Source organism: Pristiophorus japonicus, chromosome 26, assembly GCF_044704955.1.
Source record: "Pristiophorus japonicus isolate sPriJap1 chromosome 26, sPriJap1.hap1, whole genome shotgun sequence".
NCBI classification, from domain to species: domain Eukaryota; kingdom Metazoa; phylum Chordata; class Chondrichthyes; family Pristiophoridae; genus Pristiophorus; species Pristiophorus japonicus.
The window spans coordinates 12,711,837-12,734,999 of NC_092002.1; the positions used below are offsets into that span (position 1 = coordinate 12,711,837).

General features: G+C 54.7%; 1 protein-coding gene across 1 annotated transcript; it reads right to left on the reverse strand.

Moving 5' to 3' along the window:
* Positions 1–1,588: 1,588 nt before the first annotated feature.
* prss16 (serine protease 16) lies at positions 1,589–22,524 on the reverse strand. The gene is given in 13 exon segments (XM_070867836.1): positions 1,589–2,456; positions 3,615–3,760; positions 7,367–7,546; positions 8,239–8,380; positions 9,281–9,550; positions 10,270–10,317; positions 10,699–10,716; positions 10,718–10,777; positions 11,973–12,096; positions 14,036–14,165; positions 16,115–16,214; positions 18,135–18,322; positions 22,412–22,524. Coding segments are annotated over 13 exon segments (1,518 nt in total). The 5' UTR covers positions 22,476–22,524; the 3' UTR covers positions 1,589–2,408.
* Positions 22,525–23,163: the final 639 nt, after the last annotated feature.

The following is a 23,163-nucleotide window of genomic DNA, read 5'->3' on the forward strand; positions in this document are numbered from 1 at the left end:
CCCCTTTCCTGCTTTCTCTCCATACCCCTTGATCCCTTTAGCCGTAAGGGCCATATCTAACTCACTTGAATATATCCAATGAACTGGCATCAACAACACTCTGCCGGTCGGGAATTCCGCAGGTTAACAACTCTGAGTGAAGAAGTTTCTCCTTATCTCAGTCCTAAATGGCTTACCCCTTATCCTTAGACTGTGACCCCTGGTTCTGGACTTCCCCAACATCAGGAACATTCTTCCTGCATCTAACCTGTCCAATCCCGTCAGAATTTTATATGTTTCTATGAGATCCCCTCTCATTCTTCTAAACTCGTGAATACAGGCCCAGTCGATCCAGTCTCTCCTCACATGTAGAAATTAAAATTATTTATTTTCCTGTCGACAAACCTTCCTTCCCCCTCTCATCTTTGGTCACACTTGACACCTTTTCCCACCCTTCCACTGGAAATTACTTACACCTGCATTTCCTATACAATTTTCCTATGTCACCTTTCACTGTCATGGTTTGTCGATGCAAGATGCGGTTTCCAAAAAAAATGATCCACCATTTTTTCCTTTCAGTACCTGAAATTTCTAATGACCCGAAAAAGATGCTAGCGAGACAAGTTGTTTCAGATGATGGCTGTGGCAATGAATAAGGGAACTACACCGATCAGAATCGAATGCCAGGCTAAAAACTTGCCCCCACTCCATACTTTTGGCAGGAATGCCGAGGGTTAATGGACTCATGGTCTCATTAAGACCCCTCAGCATTATGAGCCGGTGTCAAACACACTCACATTTAGAAACGAGAGCCTCTTTCAAAGCAAACCGTCGAAATCAAAGAACATAAGAATTAGGAACAGGAGCCGGCCATTCGGCCCCTCGAGCCTGCTCCGCCATTCAATGAGATCATGGTTGATCTTCGACCTCAACTCCACTTTCCCGCCCGATCCCCATATCCCTCGCTTCCCTTAATGTTCAAAAATCTATCGATCTCTGTTGAATATACTCAACAACTTAGCCTCCACAGCCCGCTGGGGTAGAGAATTACAAAGATTCACCACCCTCTGAGTGAAGAAATTTCTCCTCATCTCAGTCCTAAATGGCCGACACTGTATTCTGAGACTGTGACCCCTGGTTCTCGACTCCTCAGCCCGGGGGAAACATCCTCCCTGCATCTACCCTGTCAAGCCCTGTAAGAATTTCGTGTTTCAATGAGATCACCTCTCATTCTTCTAAACGCTGGAGAATACAGGGCTAGTCTACTCAAACCCCAGAATAATTCCTATCTGTAATGTATTTGCTTCATGGGTTCTTTGATTAAGAATTCATCGCAACACATTGCTATTGAGAAATAGTTGGTTTATTAGCAAAGGCTTAACAATCACACTACACATTACCCGTTCATCCACCAGGCTCACAACCTCCTGCCCCATCGTGGATCCCCCGAACCCAACTGGCTGGGGTTTTATTGAGTCTTGTGAACATCACGTGACCTGCTAAGCCACTCCCAACTCAACAGCTCCACCAACCTGTGAGCACACTCACAGGGGCACACATTACACCATCAATGAAATAATTTCTTAAAATAAAACAAATTGCACCAAGATTTCAAACAATTTGATTTTATTCACTCCACACGTACAGAACTTAATCAGAATTGTAAAAAATGTCTGCAGATAGATTTTTGTAAAAATAGAATCTGATAAAAAAAATGGATGCATTTTTGAAAGCTGTGATCACGGAGGCTTCGTCTCCCCAATGGTCCGTGTCGGTACATCGGGGGCTGTGTCCTGGAGTCTCTCCCACCATCAGGAGGGACTGGAGTGTGTGTGCGGGAGTGAAAGTCACAATAATTTGAGTTAATCCCAAATCTACATCGAACGTCACTGCTCATCTCCCTCTCCTAAACAGGCACTCCCGCTTTGTTGGAAAGGTTTCTCTAAGGGAAAGGGGGTCTGATCAGAACATTCTTCACCAGGTTTCAGTGGCATTGAGAGCTGGGGTTAGAGGGGGGGGGGGGGATTGTGGTTAAAGTCACGGCTCAAGCCGCACACAGGGACTGGGATTTACTGAAAGCCGCCCATCTTCGTGCAGAGGAGAAACAGGTTCCATTGTCTCTCCATCGAAGGCAAGGCAACACAATCGACACACAGATACACAGATTGGGGGGGGGGGGGGGTGCGGGGAGGGAGAGAAAGGCGTGAGAGCAGAAGGGGGGGAGGGAGTGTGGGAGCGGGGGGCGAGAGCGGGGAGAGGGGGGGTGGGGGGAGGGGGATATTCCTGAGATTGCCCTCAGTGACTGGATAAAGTCAACGGACAGGTCAATGTAAAACACTTCTGCGAAAATTGGAGTGAGTGTGCACCCGTCGCCGAGAATAAGGCACACGTCTTCCTGTAACAGGAATTCTGGACCACGGTTACCACGGTTACAAGTGGTCAATGGCCAGCCAGATTCCAATCTGGTCATCAATTTTCTGTAAAAGAGAAAGGGGCGGAGTTAAACTCATTCAATAACCGTTTGCAGCCAAGATAAATAATCACCTGAGCAGTTCAGCCCAAGGTTTGATGGTCTCTCACTTCCCATTCCCAAAGCTGTTGTGACAAATTGGGACAATTTTTTGGTGAGGTGGGAATGCAGTGCTGAGGAACGGAATACTTTGCAATTTATGCACCCAGTGTCCCATCAAACACTCCCAGGGCAGGTACAGCACGGGGTTAGATACAGAGTAAAGCTCCCTCTACACTGTCCCATCAAACACTCCCAGGGCAGGTACAGCACGGGGTTAGATACAGAGTAAAGCTCCCTCTACACTGTCCCATCAAACACTCCCAGGGCAGGTACAGCACGGGTTAGATACAGAGTAAAGCTCCTCTACACTCTACTGTAAAGAGCCCCCCTGGCCTGGCCTACCCTGCGACCTATCTGCAGGATAGAGGGATCCATGCTCTGTGGCTCCCGTGCTGGAGTCCGATTGTTAGCGTCTCATTCGCAGGGAGGAGTCTTTCAATCCATCGCTGTTGAGCCGGGCTCAGGCGACCCTGGAGTGGAGGGGACGGACCCGGGGGGAGGCACGGCACCCACCCGCGTGGTGCCCCCATCGTCGATGCCAGTGGCAGGAGCCCATGGGCTCTGACACACACTCACGGGCAAAGTCGCTGCAGATCCCCAGCGACGCTGGGGTTTAATCTGCTCGAGGGCCATCGCCACTGCACAATGCCCCCTCCCCCAGACAGGGGGCCTGACAGGGTAGATGCAGAGAGGATGTTTCCCCTCGTGGAGGAATCTTGAACTTGGGGGCAGAATAAGTTTCAGAATAAGGGGTCGCCCATTTAAAACTGAGATGAGGAGGAATTTCTTCTCTCAGAGGGAATTCTCTGCCCCAGAGAGCTGTGGAAGCTGGGACATTGAATATATTTAAGGTGGGGATAGACAGTTTCTTAACCAATAAGGGGATAACGGGTTACGGGGAGTGGGCGGGAAAGTGGAGCTGAGTCCATGATCGGATCAGCCATGATATTAAATGGCGGAGCAGGCTCGAGGGGCCGTATGGCCGACTCCTGCTCCTATTTCTTTTGTTGTTATGAAAGGGGAGGAGGGGGTGTCTCTGGGCAGCGCACGCGCTGACTCTCACCTTTCTGGCCTGGCGGAGGGAGGGAGGGTCCTGTGCCTCAGGAGAACGCAGGTCGGCGCAGTGCGCGGTGCCGTTGATGACTATGGCCACCTCGGAGCTGGACTGGTTCTTCAGCACGCTCAGAGCATGCCATGGGTCAATGTCACCTTCGGAGAGAGAGAGAGAGAGATCAGAAACATCGCCAGCTGAGCAGCCCCGGGGAGGGGGGGCAGACTGGAGGGAACGCCCAGTGACCCACCCCCCGCCCCCAACCGCGCTCAAATCCAGCACTCTGAACATTTAATAAAATCCGAGTAAAGGAGCGAGCGGGAAGCTGGAACAGGGAGAGGGAGTAATTAGCGAGGGAGCGTGAAAGAGAGGGGAGGAGCCAGAGAGAGGAAGAGAGGGAAGGAGAGAGGGAGCACAAGACAGAAGGGGAAGGAGCAAGAGAGGGAGAAGGGGAAGGGAGAAGGGGAGTCAGGAGGGGGAGAGACAAGGGAGCAAGGGAGCGAGAGAGGGAGAGAGAAGTGGGAGGAGACAAAGAGAGAGAGAGAGAGAGAAAGGAGCAAGAGAAAGCAAGCGAGAGAAGAGGAGGGAGCAAGCCAGAGAGAGAGAGAGAGAAAGAGAAAGGAGCAAGAGAAAGCAAGCGAGAGAAGAGGAGGGAGCAAGCCAGAGAGAGAGAGAGAGAGAGAGAGGACTGGATTTGAGCCAAGAGGTCAGGTGGTGTGTTTGAGACAGGCCGGGCGACAGGCCGGCTAGGGAAGGGAGGGACAGACGATACATAGTTTGCACAGAAGTATTTAGAATTGTGAAAGGATGGTTCAGATTGCGTAGAATCAGACCGCTTCCGGCAATCGGGGGGGTTCAGAGGGAGGGGCCGTGGATACAAGATCGGAACAGAGAGTAGAGGCTGTGGACGTCACGTCCAGGGTTAGCGACTGAAGCAGGAACAATAACTTGCACTTACATAGAATTTATGTCAGCCGTGGCTCAGTGGGCAGCACTCTCACCTCGGAGTCAGCAGGTCGTGGGTTCAAGGCCCACTCCAGGGACTTGAGCACATAAATCCAGGCTGACTCTCCCAGTGCAGGGCTGAGGGAGTGCCGCGCTGTCGGAGGTGACGTCTTTCGGATGAGACGTTAAACCGAGGCCCCGTCTGCTCTCTCAGGTGGACGGAAAAGATCCCACGGCCACTATTTCGAAGAGGAGCAGGGGAGTTCTCCCCGGTGTCCTGGGGCCAATATTTATCCCTCAATCAACATATTATCTGATCATTATGATCTATGTGTCGCATTTCCTACATTACAACAGCGACTACACATCAAAAAGCACTTCATTGGCTGTAAAGCACTTTGGGACATTCTGTGGTCATGAATACGACACAGAAACAGGCCATTCGGCCCAACCAGTCCATGCCCGCGTTTATGCTCCACTCGAGCCTCCTCCCGTCTTTCCTCATCTAAATCTATCAGCATAACCCTCTATTCCCTTCTCCCTCATATGTTTCTCCAGCCTCCCCTTAAATACATCGATACTATTCGCCTCAACCCCTCCCTGTGGCAGCAAGTTCCACATTCTCACCACTCTCTGGGTAAAGAAGTTTCTCCTGAATTCCCGATTGGATTTCTTGGTGACTTATCTTATATTGATGGCCTCTAGTTATGCTCTTCCCCACACTTGTAACATAGTAAAACAGGAGTGTACATCAGCTAAAATTTGACACCGAGCCAAAAGGTCGGTTTTAAGGAGTATCTTAAAGGAGGAGAGAGGCGGAGAGGTTTTCGGGAGTTTGAGAGTGTTTAGGGCTCAGGCAGTTGTCAACATTCAATACTGCGGTGGCTGAAGGAATATGGGGTACAGGGCGGGTAAATGTGATCAGAACTATTTGCCCGTGTGGAGGGTAAATGATAACACGGACTGGTTGGGCCGAATGGCCGGAATTTCAGCGTGTTATATTCCTCAGCTCTGCCAAACACCATCAGCCATCGCTTTTCTTAGCATTGTCCTGTTGCAGTACTCAGTTCAACCACAGGGTGTCAGCAAGGCACCAGGGTCAGGACCTGGTCCCAAACTGCGGGGACCATCAGCAGGCCGGGGCCTTCGAACGAGCGAACCGCTTCAAGGTCGAGCGTGTGCTGGAGAGCGACGGTTGTGTGGAGGGTGACTGGATTGGACGTCACCATAATCCAGGTCGGTGATTGGAGCGTGGGCAGGTTAGGCAGGATGCGGCGAGGTCGAGGGCGAAGGAACGGCGCGAGATCGTGGAGTGATGTGACTGAGGCCCAGGAGCGGCGTGAGTTCAGGCCCAGGGGCAGCACGGGCCCAGCCCACACTGTGCGATATGTGCGCGCTCTAGGTCCGTGCAGCAGAGCTGGTCTCCAGTCGTCCTGGTTAATCCTTGCCACTGGGCCAAGACCTCGCTCTGTCAAGCCCCGTGTGGTGGCTGGTGTGCAACGGTCACCCCACGTTAAACAAATCCACGCACAGGCATCTTCCACCCTTCAGGATGTAGTTCGGGATCCGGAATATTAGGTCCTTCATTGAAACACCTGGGAACTCATCCCGTTTTGGTGCGGAAGCAAGTCATCCTCGATACGAGGGGCTGCCTATGATGATGAGGGTCAGGACCAGAAATCCCGCAATATTCTTTGATATATTCATTCACGGGATGTGGGCGTCGCTGGCAAGGCCGGCATTTATTGCCCATCCCTCATTGAGAAGGTGGTGGTGAGCCGCCTTCTTGAACTGCCGCAGTCCGTGTGGTGAAGGAGCTCCCACAGTGCTGTTAGGGAGGGAGTTCCAGGATTGTGACCCAGCGACGATGAAGGAACGGCCGATATATTTCCAAGTCGGGATGGTGTGTGACTCGGAGGGGAACGTGGAGGTGGTGGTGTTCCCATGCGCCTGCTGCCCTTGTCCTTCTAGGGGTTAGAGGTCGTGGGTTTGGGAGGTGCTGCCGAAGAAGCCTTGGCGAGCTGGTCAAGATGTGTTCACAATTTGAAGGGATTTTGAAAGATTTAATGAGGAGACACTGGTTCCCTTGGCAGGGAGGTTAATACCAACCCTCCCGCTGGGCCGCTGACCATGACAAGTGTCAGCCGTGGCTCAGTGGGCAGCACTCTTGTCTGTGAGTCAGGAGGTTATGGGTTCAAAGTCCCACTCCAGGGACCGGAGCACATAAATCTAGGCTGACCCTCCCAGTGCAGTGCTGAGGGAGTGCCGCCCTGTCGGAGGTGCCGTCTTTCAGATGAGACGTTAAACCGAGGCCCCGTCTGCCCTCTCAGGTGGGCGTAAAAGATCCCACGGCCACTATTTCGAAGAAGAGCAGGGGGAGTTATCGCCGGTGTCCCGGGCCAATATTTATCCCTCAATCAACATGACAGATTATCTGGTCATTGCTGTGTGTGGGAGCTTGCTGTGCGCAAATTGGCTGCCGTGTTTCCCCCATTACAACAGTGACTACACTCCAAAAGTACTTCATTGGCTGTAAAGCGCTTTGAGACATCCGGTGGTCGTGAAAGGCGCTATATAAATGCAAGTCTTTCTTTCCATTCACTATCCGCTCCCCTTCAATGTCAGTTCTGATGACAGGTTGCGAACCTGGGTAATCGTTCCTGAAACAGATGCTGTGAATTTGCGGAATTCTCGGGTTTTAGTTTCAGATTTCCCAAGTTGTTAAACTCTACCCCCTCACATCCCCCAACCAATCGGGTTCACGGACCCATCCTGCACCAGCGCCATCCTTTGACCCCCGACCCCGCTCTGTTCCTCACCGTTGACGAAGATAATGCGACTGGACGCCGGGCGGTCGGCCCCGTAATAGTCGTTGGTGAAGTCGATGGCGCTCTGCACGCGGCCCGGCAGGATCCCGAACACTCCGCCACAGATTCCCACCTGGGATCGCAGCGTCAGCCAGCGGGAGAGCGGGCAGCCCTCGTCCTCACACGTCTGGTCTGGGGGCACAACACAACGGAGACGGTCAGCTCTCCCGGCACGCAGTGCGCTGGGGGGGGGGGGGGGGAGGAGGGGGGGCCCGCGGGGGAGGGGGGGTGGCGGGCGCGGGGGCGGGCGCGGGGGGCCGTGGGGGAGTGGCGGGCGCGGGGGAGGGGGCGGGGGAGGGAGGGGCCGCGGGGGAGGGGGGGTGGCGGGCGCGGGAGCGGGCGCGGGGGGCCGTGGGGGAGTGGCGGGCGCGGGGGAGGGGGCGGGGGAGGGAGGGGCCGCGGGGGAGGGGGGGTGGCGGGCGCGGGGGGGCCACGGGGGAGAGGGGTGGCGGTGGCGGTGGAGGGGGGGCCCCGGGGGAGGGGGGTGGCGGGCGCGGGGTAGGGGGGCCGCGGGGGAGGGGGGGGTGGCGGGCGCGGGGGAGGGGGCGGGGAGGGGGGCCGCAGGGGAGGGGGGGTGGCGGGCGCGGGGGATGGGGCGTGGGAGGGGGGGGCCGCGGGGGGGAGGGGTGGGGGTGGCGGGTGCGGGGGCGGGGAGGGGGGGTGGCGGGCGCGGGGGAGGGGGGGCCGCGGGGGAGGCGGGCGCGGGGGAGGGGGGGTGGCGGGCGTGGGGAGGGGGGGCCGCGGGGGAGGGGGGGCCGCGGGGGAGGGGGGGCCGCGGGGGAGGGGGGGCCGCGGGGGCGGGGGGGACCGAGGGTGAAACTCACAGTAACCAAACTCGGAACAGGTCTGGTAGTACCACTGCCGCTCGCCCACTCCCTGTGGGTTCACCTGCGTGCTCCTGAGCTTCTCTAGCGTGCTCTGGTGAGAGTTGTCCACACACTGCAGCCCCATGCTCTGCATGTAGTTCTGGAAAGAGAAGCACGCTCGGGCTAGAAGTGTCCCTTCATCCTCCCTTTGTATTCCTGTCTGTTTGTGACCCTTTGCTGGTCTGTGCAACTCTCCCATTCACCGGGATCTGTGCTGTTTACTTTGTGTACGCTTTTTCCTCGAGTTTTATGCTGTCCTTTACCTCTTTCATCGTCCATGGCTGGGTTTTTTTTTAAGCATGTAGAGCCCCTCAGGAATAAACTGGTGCTGTACCACACAATTGCTCGCACTGATCTGTCGTATTTAGGTTTGCCCAGTTTACGTCTCATCGCATTGATTCGGCCCAAATCTACAATCTCAGCTGTTTCGCTTTTCTCCTGTTCAAACACTACGTTGTACTTGGTCCTGCTAAATCCCAGTGTGGGCCCACAGCCCAGGCTCCTGGTTCTATTCTCAGTCTGGGCCACCAAACGGGCGTGGGTGCAGATACTACAGTTAGCCTCAGTGCCCCTTTGATTGAATTGTGGGGGGGGGGCGGGGGGAGCGTGGGGGTGAGAAGTGTCCAGGTTCTCACTCCCGCTTGCTATGGAATTATACCGGCCTGAACAAAACTATCAAACGGTCCTCGTGTCTGACAGTGCGAGGAGCCGCTGCCCCTCCCCCTCACGACTCCCTCCTCCCGTTCCAACCCCCTCCCACTCCTCTCCACTGCCCCCCCCCCCCCCCCCCAACAGCCCTCTGTCCCCTCCTCACCCCCACTCCTCCTCGACCCCCCCCCATCTCCTCTGTCCCACCCCTCTCCTCTCCCCACCCCCGCCCGCTCCTCCCCCACACCCCCCCTCTCCTCCCCCACCCCACCCCGCGCCCCTCTCCTCACCTCCCCCCGCTCCTCCCCCACCCCCCCCCCCGCTCCGCCCCCACCCCCCCCCCCCCGGTTACCTTGTTGACCACAGTCAGTCTCTGGTAGGCAGAGCCCAGTTTTTGATTGGTCATCACCCGGCACAGGCTCGCGATGCTCATGCCCACCATCTCCTTGTTGTACTGCACAGTTCCCATGACGATATCGGCCAGGTTGCTGGCGAACTCCCTGCAGTCGTCGCTCTCGTTCAGCGTGCGGCACGAGCTGAAGTCGGCCTCCAGCCTGGAGGTGTTGCCGGTGTCCAGAATCTGGTCCAGCTGGGAGAACACTTGGGCCACGGCTTCCCGGCACTGTCGGGGGAAGGGGAAGAGAAAAGCAGAGTCAGCGAGAATCAGCCCTCAAACCCACCACAGCCTGATCGGGTAGGCCCCACTCCCAGCACAAGCCTAAACGGGTAGGCCCCACTCCCAGCACCAGCCTAAACGGGTAGGCCCCACTCCCAGCACCAGCCTAAACGGGTAGGCCCCACTCCCAGCACAAGCCTAAACGGGTAGGCCCCACTCCCAGCACAAGCCTAAACGGGTAGGCCCCACTCCCAGCACAAGCCTAAACGAGTAGGCCCCACTCCCAGCACCAGTTAAGCGTTTCCCTCGGACTGCACTGGCGCCTCTCCCCCCAATGGGGAGGCTCCAAGACACGGCCTGCAAGCTTCAATTGAGCCCCGGAGACCCCTCTGAGCAAAGTGACTGCGGCGGCCCTTTAAGGCTGCTGGAGGGCCAGGAAAGACTGCATTTGGTTCAGAATCCACCAATCAGGCCACAGCCTCCAATTCCAAGATGAAGTTTGGGTTTCCATGGATGGCGGAGGGGGAGGGACCTCACATTCTGGGTCAGGGGCCGGGGGGGCGGTGCGGGCCACTAACTGGTTTGACATGCACCGTACCTGCTGTAATCCTGAGCTCTTCACAACAGGTCCGGCCTTCAATTCCCAGCCGCTGCAGAGTCAACAGGAAAGAGGGAGAGGGGGAAGGGGAGGGGGAGCGCCGTGATGTGTTTGTATTAATTCGTACCTTCAAAGATCCCCCGACCCCCGGGTTTGACAGGCTCCGTGCCACCACCTGTAGAACAGAAACAATATAAACATCCCCAACACAGGAGCGAGAACCCCCCCGCGATTGGACCCCAACCCCTCGCACTGGGATAGCCCATCCTCTCCTCCCCCCCCCCCCCCACACCCTGTTTGTGCTGTACCTGTTCCAGGAGTGTTTGATGGGACAGTGTAGAGGGAGCTTTACTCTATATCTAACCCCGTGCTGTACCTGCCCTGGAGTGTTTGACGGGACAGTGGTAGAGGGAGCTTTACTCTGTATCTAACCCTCTTATTACGAGGCAAAATTGAAGAGCGAGGTGAAGACCCGGTCCGATCCCGCGCGGGGTGTGGAAGGTGACTGGGTGAAGGACCCGGGGGGGGGGGGGGGAGGTCGGGGGTCGGGTCTTACCTTGTTGTAACCAGTGAAAATCCAGTTCAGCTCGGACTGGAGCAGACGAGGCAAGAGCGGCGAAAACCAAGTGAGGGAACTATTGGAAAAGAAGGGAGAGCCTTGAGACACAAGCCTCTCAGAGTGGGCTACACGGTGTAACACAATGGGCCCAGCCCCGGCCTACTCTCCTTCGCAGCACCACACAAGCCACCCCCCTCGCGCGCCAGTGCTCCGTCTCGCCCGACCACTCGCTGCTGATACAGTCCAGTACCTCGCCCCAACTCGCAAGGCCAGATTGATTGATCGACACCAACAATGGGCCGTCTGCTCATTGGCCTCCTTGCTGTTTGTGGGACCTTGCTGTTTGTGGGACCTTGCTGTTTGTGGGACCTTGCTGTGCGCAAACCGGCTGCTGCCATTTCCCGACATTACTGCACTTCAGACGTAGCTCATTGGCTGTGAAGTGCTTGGAGACTCGGTACCTCAACTCAGTCAAGGCCTCAGGCTCCTTCATCGGGCTCTGTATGAACCCGTGACCCTTCAACTTTGGTCTCCATGGTGATCGCTGTGGCTTTCAGCCATTTATTTCCCCCTTTGATTTGGGGTACTTTCCCCCATCTAGCGTCTCCTTGAAACCCAATTTTTTCCCCCCACCTGATAACTGACGTCCCTCCTTCACCATTTCCAGCCACCATTGTGAGGTGGGGTGAAGAGAGCTGGGGGTCGCGGAACATTGATTGGTCGGAGACGGTGTAGAGAGAGCGTACCATGCGACACGGGGGGGGGGCGGGGGGGGGGCTTTACTGTAGCGTAATATCTTCCAGCCGCATAAAGTGACACCACCAGCTCCGCCCACATCGGAGCTGATTGGCTCATTTCCCCACCCCCCCCCGGGCCAATCACGCCGGGAGAGCGCACTGCTGTAAGTGACTGGGACTGATTTTACGCACGTCGTTTGTACTGTGTAACTACCCTCCAATCACTGCATTCTGCTGGAGCAATAATCCCGCTTGTATCGGGAGGCGTTGCTGTAGTTTGCAGAGACTCTCTTTAAAATAGACACTGTAGACTGTTTGGGGGGAGTGCGTCACTTAAACGGACTGTTTGCTGAGTAAATAGACTGCTTTCTGCCAGTCCTGCCCCAAGACTCACCCCGCCTCATTGGTTGACACAGTGGTGTCTGTAGACACTCCGACGTACCGAATGAGGCCAGAAATGAAAGCGGCAGGCAGCCGCGGGGCGGCGGGGGAAGAGCACCGCTGGCTCGCGGCCACACACCAATCCTTCCTTACCTTCAGCCGAAACCAGGCCGAGAGGGAGCCCGGGTAAGAGCCCCCGAAGCAGACCCAGCGGTGGATCCTGGTCAGGTTGTACTGTTGCTCAATGAAGGCGTGGAATGTCGCCAGGTCGGCCAGCCTATTCGGAGAAGCACACGGAATCAGGGACCGGACAGGAAAAACACACGGAATCAGGGACCTGCCAGGAAAAGCCCGGGTGAAGGGCCAAAGTCCGAAAAAGCTCAAGACATCGCCAAGATTGGAAACAACTGGCATTTATATAACGCCTTCCACGTCGCTTCACAGGAAGTGTCAATCAGACAAAATTTGACACCCGAGATATGGGGACAGGTGACCAAAAGCTGGGTCGAAGAGGGAAGTTTCAAGGAGGAGAGTGTGTCAAGCGGTGGGAGCGAAAGACCATATTTCCCCACTAGCTCGCTTCCGGCACACACGCTGGTTTAAAAGTCCAAGCAGCTTTTCTGACGAGCACAGATTTTAGTTTAGATCAAAGCAGAGGATGTCTCCACAGAAACAGACGGCAGAAGGTGTGAAGATTCAGCCATTCGAATGTGTCAAGTTGCTCACCTGTGTGTTATGTAATAAAATTCACGGCAAGAGTCGATTGTGGCAATAAACCAACTTCAGGAAGTCGAGTGGATGGTTGTTTGGGTTACATTGTCAGTTTGTTAGTATTTGCACGCACTTTTAATGTACCACCGTAGTCTGTATGGAATATAGAGTTCGAAGACCTGATTTGGCACAAGAGTTGTGAGCGAACAGTGTTTTAGCAGAGACACACTGGAAAATGGAATGTGAGAGTCACGAGAGCACTAGAATTGGAGTGTGTGTCTCTGGGTTTGTGAAGTGCAAGTCTCAGTAACTTTCAGACTGGTTTTTGTGTGTAGTGCGAAGTTTTAAATCAAGACCTGAGCCTGCCATTACTGCAACTGAGGGCGTGCGTAATCTGACGGTTAAAACGACGAAACGAAAGACAGCAGTCAGTCAAACACAAGAAGGGAATTCCAGAGCTTGGGGCCCAGGCAGCTAAAGGCACGGCCGCCAATGGTGGAGCGATGGGGGTGCGCGTACACAAGAGGCCAGAATTGGAGGAGCGCAGAGTTTGCGGGAGGGTTTTAGGGCCGGACAGAGCAAGAAACAAAACCAGGAAGCAATTAGACGACACTGCGTTTGGGTTTCAATAGCCCGTTGGGGAGGGAGAGCCAAAGACCAGAGGGGAATGGAGTATAAAAGCAGAGAGGTCCTGCTACAACTGTACAGGGTATTGGTGAGGCCACACCCGGAGTACTACGTACAGTTTTGGTCTCCGTATTTAAGGAAGGAATATACTTGCATTGGAGGCAGTTCAGAGAAGGTTCACTCGGTTGATTCCGGAGATGAGGGGGTTGACTTATGAGGATAGGTTGATTGGTTGGGCCTATATATATTGGAGTGCAGAAGAATGAGAGGTGATCTTATTGAAACTTATAGGATAACGAGGGGGCTCGACAAGGTGGATGCAGAGAGGATGTTTCCACTCATAGGGGAAACTAAAACTAGGGGACATAGTCTTAGAATAAGGGGCCGTCCATTTAAAACTGATGAGAAATTTCTTCTCTGAGGGTTGTAAATCTGTGGAATTCTCTGCCCCAGAGAGCTGTGGAGGCTGGGTCATTGAATATATTTAAGGCAGAGATAGACAGATTTTTGAGCGATAAGGGAGTAAAGGGTTATGGGGAGCGGGCAGGGAAGTGGAGCTGAGTCCATGATCAGATCAGCCATGATCTTATTGAATGGCGGAGCAGGCTCGAGGGGTCGAATGGCCTACTCCTGCTCCTATTTCTTATGTTCTTATGAGATGGCGAGAGAGTGCGGTGATTGAGAGATCCTGGTGAGATGGGTTGGAGCAGGCGACACGGGGCTCGATTTCACCGCAAGTGACGGGAGGAAGAATTGAAAGGTTGGCGCTTGGAGGGAGCGAGAAGGGGTAGCGGAGAGGTGGGAGGGACGGGCGAGGAACGCACTGGAGAGCGGACAGGTTCAGGTGGACCAATAGACGAGCTGAAGGGCCATCTTACGCTTGTTGACTGGTCAGAAACTGGATGTTCTCGTCGGTCAGCCCATCGGGGTTGATGCTGGCTCCGTAATACCGGTGCTCCAGCGAGACCAGCAGGGCCCTGTACTTGCGGGCCAGGTCCACATGCTCGCCTGCGGAAAGAGAGGCGCACAGCAAGAGGCAAATCAGTGCGGGATAACCTCAAATACCGACTGCCGCGAGGAACAGATACTGCCAACGCTTTCCTCCCACTCCCAAAACCAGAGGGTCCTGTGACAGAAAGAGCAGTGACTGGAGGCATGGGGCTCAGGACAGGCACCTAGAGGGGACGAGCCTTCACTGTGCAAGTGAACGGAAAGACCCCGAAACACCCCCACCCCTCCGCTAACGGGTTTCAGCAAGTGGAGGGCGGACATGATGAATCTTCGCGGGAATGGGAACACCTCTCACTAATAATTCAGCGAGGGGACACATTACCCAATCCACCCCCGGGACACACATCCATTACCCTTGGCTGGATTAAAAAGAGGGCCCTCCCCACTAAACATTCCTTCCTCCCCCACCCCCCCCATTCCTCCCTCTCTCCTCCCCCCAAACATTCTCCACGCCCTCTTCACTCCTCCTTCCCAGCTTCTTCCCCCCCCACACAACACCCTCTCCTCCACCCCCCCCCAGACACCCTCTCCTCCCCCTCCCCACACACACACCTCCTCCTCCTCCCCACACACACACAAACACCCTCTCCTACCCCCCCCAAGACACCCTCTCCTCCTCCTCCCCCTCCCCACACACACACCTCCTCCTCCTCCCCCTCCCCACACACACACACACACACACAAACACCCTCTCCTCCACCCCCCCCAGACACCCTCTCCTCCCCCTCCCCACACACACACCTCCTCCTCCTCCCCACACACACAAACACCCTCTCCTACCCCCCCCAAGACACCCTCTCCTCCTCCTCCCCCTCCCCACACACACACCTCCTCCTCCTCCCCCTCCCCACACACACACACACACACAAACACCCTCTCCTCCACCCCCCCCAGACACCCTCTCCTCCCCCTCCTCCCCCTCCCCACACACACACCTTCTCCTCCTCCTCCTCCCCCCCCTCCACACACACACACACACCCTCTCCTCCTCCCCCACCCCCACCCCACCAAGAGCAGTGACTATCACCGAGGAGCGGGTTCCACAGGCAGAGCTCCCGTATCGCGCCCTAGAGCGAACTTCGGCTGGCTATTTGACTGCGGAGGGCGTCACAGCCTAATCCCGCCCTCCAACAGCAGGTACACCGTCCAATGAGGATCACAGGACGGGCAGGAGCAGCGACCCCGCCTGGCTTCTTGTTGTTAACCCTCTCTCGCCCAGAGAGTACCGAGGCCCTTACTGTCTACCCAGTCAAGATCCACTAACAGGATATCAAGGGATAAAGAAAAAAGACTTGCATTTATATAGCGCCTTTCACGGCCACCGGGACATCTCAAAATGCTTTACAGCCAATGAAGTACTTTTGGAGTGTAGTCACTTTGGTAATGTGGGAAACACAGCAGCCAATTTGCGCACAGCAAGCTCCCACACACAGCAATGTGATAATGACCAGATCATGTGTTTTTGTGATGTTGATTGAGGGATAAATATTGGCCCCAGGACACCAGGGATAACTCCCCTGCTCTTCGAAATAGTGGCTGTGGGATCTTTTACGTCCACCTGAGAGAGCAGACGGGGCCTCGGTTTAACGTCTCATCCAAAAGACGGCACCTCCGACAGTGCGGTGCTCCCTCAGCACTGTCTGGAGTGTCGGCCTGGATTTATGTGCTCACGTCCCGGGAGTGGGACTTGAACCCACAACCTTCTGACTCAGAGGCGAGAGAGAGAGTGCTGCCCACTGAGCCACAGCTGACACCATGGGCTGCACAGACAACACAGTTAGGAAGAGGAGTGGGGGGGGGGGGGGGATGAGCGGTGGGGGTTGGGGGAGAGGGGGAAGAGAAGAGAGGAAGAGCGGGAGGCAATGGAGAATACAGAACCCAGTGCTGCCGCGATGTATTGTCCTTTCACAGTCCCGACCTGTTCCTGCGGTAACACAGTACATTACCTGACAACACAGAGAAGAGAGTGAGTGCCCCTTCACCACCGATGTACAGGAACACGGGGCCTTTCTGTTGATCCCACAGCTCAGTGTTCACCCAGTATCTCTGTGGAGCAAAGGCACGCCGGGTTAAAGGACGGGTTCCACGCACACCGACAATTGTACTGAGCCCCTCAGACCAGCGATGGAAGCACTGCAGGTGGTGCAGGAGAGATTTACTCTGAGGTTCTAAAGACTGATCAAGCTGGGCCTCTTTTCTCTAGAAAAGAATAGGTTGAAGGGCGGTCCTGATAGAGGTCTTCAACATTTCAACGGGGTCCTGCAAGGTCGAGAGAGAGATGTTGTTTCCAATTGTCGGAGAGTCCAAAAGTAGGGGCCATAAATATAAAATGGTCACTAATAAATCCAAGAGGGAATTTGATTCGCACCTAAAAAAAATAGAACAGAATACTTTCTAAATGGTGAAAAACTAGAAACAGTCCAAAGAGACTTGGGGATCTAGGTACATAAATCATGCAGGGACAGCAAGTGATCAGGAAGGCCAATGGCATCTTGGCCTTTATTGCAAAGGGGATAGGGAAGTCTTGCTACAGCTACATATGGTATTGGTGAGGCCACACCTGGAATACTGCGTGCAGTTTTGGTTTCCTTATTTACGAAAGGATGTACTTGCTTTGGAGGCAGTTCAGAGAAGGTTCACTAGGTTGATTCCGGGGATGAGGGGGTTGACTTATGAGGAAAGGTTGAGGAGGTTGGGCCTTTACTCGTTGGAATTCAGAGGAATGAGAGGCGATCTTATCGAAATGTATAAGATTATGAGGGGGCTTGACAAGGTGGATGCAGAGAGGATGTTTCCACTGATGGGGGAGATTAGAACTAGGGGGGCATAATCTTAGAATAAGGGGCCACCCATTTAAAACTGAGATGAGGAGAAACTTCTTCTCTCTGAGGGTTGTAAATCTGTGGAATTTGCTGCCTCAGAGAGCTGTGGAAGCTGGGACATTGAATAAATTTAAGACAGAAATAGACAATTTCTTAAACTATAAGGGGATAAGGGGTTATGGGGAGCGGGCAGGGAAGTGGAGCTGAGTCCATGATCGGATCAGCCATGATCTTATTGAATGGCGGAGCAGGCTCGAGGGGCCGTATGGCCTACTCCTGCTCCTATTTCTTATGTTCTTATGAAAATGTCAAGAACAGGTACAAAAAATAATAAAGGATAATGGAATGCTGGCCTTTATATCTAGAGGACGAGAATACAAGGGGGGGATAAGTTATGCTGCAGCTGTACAAAGCCCTGGTTAGACCCCACCTGGAGCACTGTGAGCCGTTCTGGGCCCCACACCTTAGGGAGGATATATTGACCTTGGAGGGAGTGCAGCGTGAGTTTACCAGAATGATACCCGGACTGCAAGGATTAAGTTACGATGAGAGATTACACAAACTAGGGCTGTATTCCCTAGAATTTACAAAGTTAAGGGGAGATTTGATCGAAGTTTTCAGGATATTAAGACAGATAGGGTAGAGAGAGAGAGAGAAAGTATTCCCGCTGGTTGGGGAGTCAAGGGGCGAAAAGTCTAAAAATTAAAGCCAGACCTTTCAGGAGTGAAATTATGAAACGATTCTACACACAAAGGATGGTAGAAGTTTGGAACGCTCTTCCAACAACGACAATTGATGCTCGGTCAATTGTTAATTTTAAATCGGACATTGATAGATTTTTGATTTGAGGGATATGGGGCAAAGGTGAATTCATGGAGTTAGGTCACAGATCAGCCATGATCCCACTGAATGACGGAATAGGCTCGAGGGGCTAAGAGAGTGGTGAACTCACGACCACATTAAGGGGAAGCTAGGAAATGAAAGTTCTCCTGATGGGGTGAGATGACGTAAGGTGGGAGGAGGCTCGTGTGGAGCATAAACACTGGCACAGACCAGTTGGGCCGAATGGCGAGGGGGGAGGGGGGGAGGGGCGAGAGGGGGGAAGAGGAGTGTGTGTGTGCTGACACTACATGGACTCACTCACCTGCTTGTACATGGCGGGATTGCGAGGGTTGAAGTGATCCAGCGGCTGTGGGAAGAACTCCTCGGTGGGCTCGGTCCACCCACCCTCGCCACCGGCTGGGACGGCCTTCCGGCGCTCCTGCACATGATTCCGGTCCCTTTGCTCCCGGGATCGCAGCACCTTCTCCTGGAGCAGCCACAGGTTCCGCCCTTGAAGCCAGAAGCAAAGGGTTAACGGGCCACAGTCCGAGCATCACACGAGAAACGTCACGTCGCAAATAGTTGATGAAAACAACCCGTCACTGCAGAAAATGCGGGCAAAAGGGCCTGTGGGAGTGGTGAAATACTCTCTATCTAACCCCCTGTACCTGCCCTGGGAGTGTTTGATGGGACAGTGTAGAGGGAGCTTTACTCTGTATCTAACCCCCTGTACCTGCCCTGGGAGTGTTTGATGGGACAGTGTAGAGGGAGCTTTACTCTGTATCTAACCCCCTATACCTGCCCTGGGAGTGTTTGATGGGACAGTGTAGAGGGAGCTTTACTCTGTATCTAGCCCCGTGCTGTACCTGCCCTGGGAGTGTTTGATGGGACAGTGTAGAGGGAGCTTTACTCTGTATCTAACCCCGTGCTGTACCTGCCCTGGGAGTGTTTGATGGGACAGTGTAGAGGGAGCTTTACTCTGTATCTAACGCCCGTGCTGTACCTGCCCGGAGAGGGTGGGGGGGGGAGGGGGAAAAGAGGGAAGGGGAGGTGAGTGATGGGGGAGGGGGGTTGGTGAACAGGTGAACAATGGCTGGGGGGAGGGGGGAAAGAAGAGAGAGGGAGGGGAGAGCGTGATTGGGGTGGGGGGTGTCGGGGAGGGTTAGAGCCCATTCCAGACTCTGACACTTTACAGTCCCACACAGACAAGCCAGAGATGGTGTTTGCAGCTGGATCAAGTCGAGACACATCACCGACTCCAGCTGACTGACTGCATGCTCGGCTGCCCAGCCCAGCCCCCAATATCACGCTCCCGGGAAATCAGGTTTCATCCTGTGCAGCTGGGGCGCTGCTCCATCTCCCCAGCACCACACCTCTCACACCGTCGGAGGGAGAGGACTTTTTGTGGGTTGGTGCGGAGCTGGGAGCTCAGCAGTCACGGCAATCCCCGAATCCATGGGCCTACACAACCCTCCTCAGATAAACACACCAGACACAGGTTGAACCTCCCTTACCCGGAACCCTCAGGACCTGGCCTGTTCTGGATAAGGGATGTTTCCGGATGAGGGGAGATCACGTTAAATTGGATGATACAGGTACTGAGCAAGGAGATATCGGGGCGAGCTGGCTTGGGGCGGGGAGTGCGACAGAGAGATCGTGGGGGGGGGGCGGTGGATCGTGGGGTCAGGCCAGCGATTGCGGGACTTCAATTTGTTCATGTCGGAGTTCTGCGCTTGCGCCACCCGGTGGCCGGGAATAGTTCTGGACGAGGGCTGGTTCCGGATAAGGGAGTTCTGGATAAGGGAGGTGCAACCTGTACTGTACGTGAAATTACTTCCCAACCAGAAAGGGTTTTAGGGGTGAGGAAGAGGATCGTGAAGCATTTTTCAACAGAAAAAAATGGCCAAGACTTGCATTTCTATAGCGCCTTTCACAACCTCAGGAAGTCTCAAAGCGCTTTACAGCCAATGAAGTACTTTTGGAGTGTAGTCACTGTTGTAATGTGCGCACAAGCTCCCACAAGCAGCAATGTGATAATGGCCAGATAATCTGTTTTGGTGATGTTAATTGAGGGATAATTATTGGCCCCAGGACACCGGGGAGAACTCCCCTGCTCTTCTTCGAAATAGTGCCGTGGGATCTTTCACATCCACCCGAGAGAGCACACGGGGCCTCGGTTTAACGTCTCACCCAAAAGACGGCACCTCCGACAGTGCGGCGCTCCCTCAGTACTGGCACTGGGAGTGTCAGCCTAGATTTATATGCTCAAATCTCTGGAATGGGACTCAAATCCACAACCTAACCACTTGGAATCGAAGCACGTCAGAAATGCTAACCAGTTTGACAGGTACAGTAGCGTTCCAACAACAACAACTTGTATTTAGCTAGCACCTTTAACGTGGTAAAATAAAACTAAACACAGAGCCACACAAGGAGACATTAGTGCAGGTGACCAAAGACTTGGTTAAAGATGTAGGTTTTAAAGAGCGTCTTAAAAGAAGGAGAGGTCGAGAGGCGGAGAGGTTTAGGCAGAGAGTTCCAGAGCTTGGGGCCCAGGCAGCTGAAGGCGAGGAAACCAATAGTTGAACAAATAAAATCGAGGATGCTCAAGAGGCCTAAATTAGAGGAGCGCAGATATCTCGGAGGGTTGTGGGGCTGGAATAGATTACAGAGATATGGAGGGCGATGCCATTTGAGAAGAAAGAAATCGAGGCGTTGCTTAACCAGGAGCCAATGTAGGTCAACGAGCACAGGGGTGATGGGTGAGCGGGGCTCGGTGAGAGTTCCAGACTGCCTGTCCAGCACAGAACCTCACGAGTTAAGCATTCAATCCATTTTCTAGTTAAACTGTAGACAATGCAAGTTTGTGATAACAGATCTCGCTGGTCTCATTTATCCACCAGCCCATGATACTCCAACAGCAGATTAAAGTTAGCCAGTTCCTACAGCTCACAGATTCGGAGTGCCTGCTCCGCAGTTCCACATTTAGAGTTTGAACATCCCAGAAAAACAGCAATGGTAAACAAAGTCAGGACCTTCAAACCCCAGCAATCACCGAGACACAGCAACAAACGGGACTCCTTCACGGGAACTAAACCTCACCACCCCCTCTCTGTCACACGCACACCCTCAATCTCTTTCTTCTCTCTGTCTCTCTGCCACACTCCCCACCCCCCCATCACTCTCACCCCCCCCGTCACTCTCAAACTTCCCCCCACTCCCCCACTATCACTGTAACTCTGCCACCCCTCACACTCACTCCCCCTCTCTCTCTCTCACACTCACTCCCCCTCTCTCTCTCTCTCTCTCTCTCTCACACACTCACTCCCCCCCCTCTCTCACTCACTCCCCCCCTCTCTCACTCACTCCCCCCCCCTCTCTCACTCACTCCACCCCCTCTCTCACTCACTCCACCCCCTCTCTCACTCACTCCACCCCCTCTCTCACTCACTCCACCCCCTCTCTCACTCACTCCACCCCCTCTCTCACTCACTCCCCCCTCTCTCACTCACTCCCCCCCCTCTCTCACTCACTCCCCCCCCTCTCTCACTCACTCCCCCCCTCTCTCACTCACTCCCCCCCCTCTCTCACTCACTCCCCCCCCTCTCTCACTCACTCCCCCCCCTCTCTCACTCACTCCCCCCCCTCTCTCACTCACTCCCCCCCCTCTCACTCACTCCCCCCCTCTCTCACTCACTCCCCCCCTCTCACTCACTCCCCCCCTCTCTCACTCACTCCCCCCCTCTCTCACTCACTCCCCCCCTCTCTCACTCACTCCCCCCCTCTCTCACTCACTCACTCCCCCCCTCTCTCACACACTCACTCCCCCCCTCTCACACACACTCACTCCCCCCCTCTCACACACACTCACTCCCCCCCTCTCACACACACTCACTCCCCCCCTCTCACACACACTCACTCCCCCCCTCTCACACACACTCACTCCCCCCCTCTCACACACTCACTCCCCCCCCTCTCTCACACACACTCCCCCCCCTCTCTCACACACACTCACTCCCCCCCTCTCTCACACACACTCACTCCCCCCCCTCTCTCACACACACTCACTCCCCCCCCTCTCTCACACACACTCACTCCCCCCTCTTTCTCTCTCTCACTCACTCACTCCCCCCCTCTCTCTCTCTCTCTCACTCCCCCTCTCTCTCTCCCTCCCTCTCCCTCTCTCTCACTTCCTCCCTCTCCCTCTCTCTCACTCACTCCCCCCCTCTCACTCACTCCCCCCCTCTCTCACTCACTCCCCCCCTCTCTCACTCACTCCCCCCCTCTCTCACTCACTCCCCCCCTCTCTCACTCACTCACTCACTCCCCCCCTCTCTCACACAATCACTCCCCCCCTCTCTCTCACACACAATCACTCCCCCCCCTCTCTCTCACACAATCACTCCCCCCCCTCTCTCTCACACACTCACCTCCCCCCCTCTCTCTCTCTCTCTCTCTCTCTCTCTCTCACTCCCCCTCTCTCTCTCCCTCACTCCCTCCCCCTCCCTCTCTCTCACTTCCTCATTCTCCCTCCCAGGGTCTCCAGCAGATTCCCAGTGGGTCAGCCTAGTGCCCCCGGGTGCAGTGCCAGCCTCTTACCCCCGAGTCCCAGACACAGTGCGGATTGCAGTCCCAGCAGCAGCACAGTCAGTGAGAGCAGCATTGTCAGGCAGCGCTCCGCGGGACACTGAGCCACGATCCCAGCGCCCGCCCCCGACCGACCCGGCGTCACCTGATCCCCGGGGATTTCCCAGGTCCTGCCCCTGCGCTCCTCCCATTGGCTTTCCTCCCTGTCAATCCCCAGCGCTCCCTAATTTCTGATTGGTTGATTGTTGCTGGGCAGATTATTGAAGCTCTTTATTGTCATTGGGCATCAAGGAGTTAACAATACACTATAAATTATTATTAAATTAGAGGAAAATTAACAGATTAAATCAATATATTGTTCCTCATGACAACTACACCCACCGGTCGCGGAAGGCTTAAAGAAGAAAAAGACTTGCATTTATATAGCGCCTTTCGCGATCACCGGACGTCTCAAAGCGCTTTGCAGCCAATGAAGTACTTTTGGAGTGTAGTCACTGTTGTAATGTAGGAAACACGGCAACCAACTTGCGCACAGCAAGCTCCCACAAACAGCAATGTGATAGTGACCAGAAAATCTGTTTTTGTTATGTTGGTTGAGGGATAAATATTGGCCCAGGACACTGGGGAGAACTCCCCTGCTCTTCTTCAAAATAGGATCCTTTATGTCCACCCGAGAGAGCAGATGGGGCCTCGGTTTAACGTCTCATCCGAAAGACAGCACCTCCAACAGTACAGTACTCCCTCAGCACTGCACTGGGAGTGTC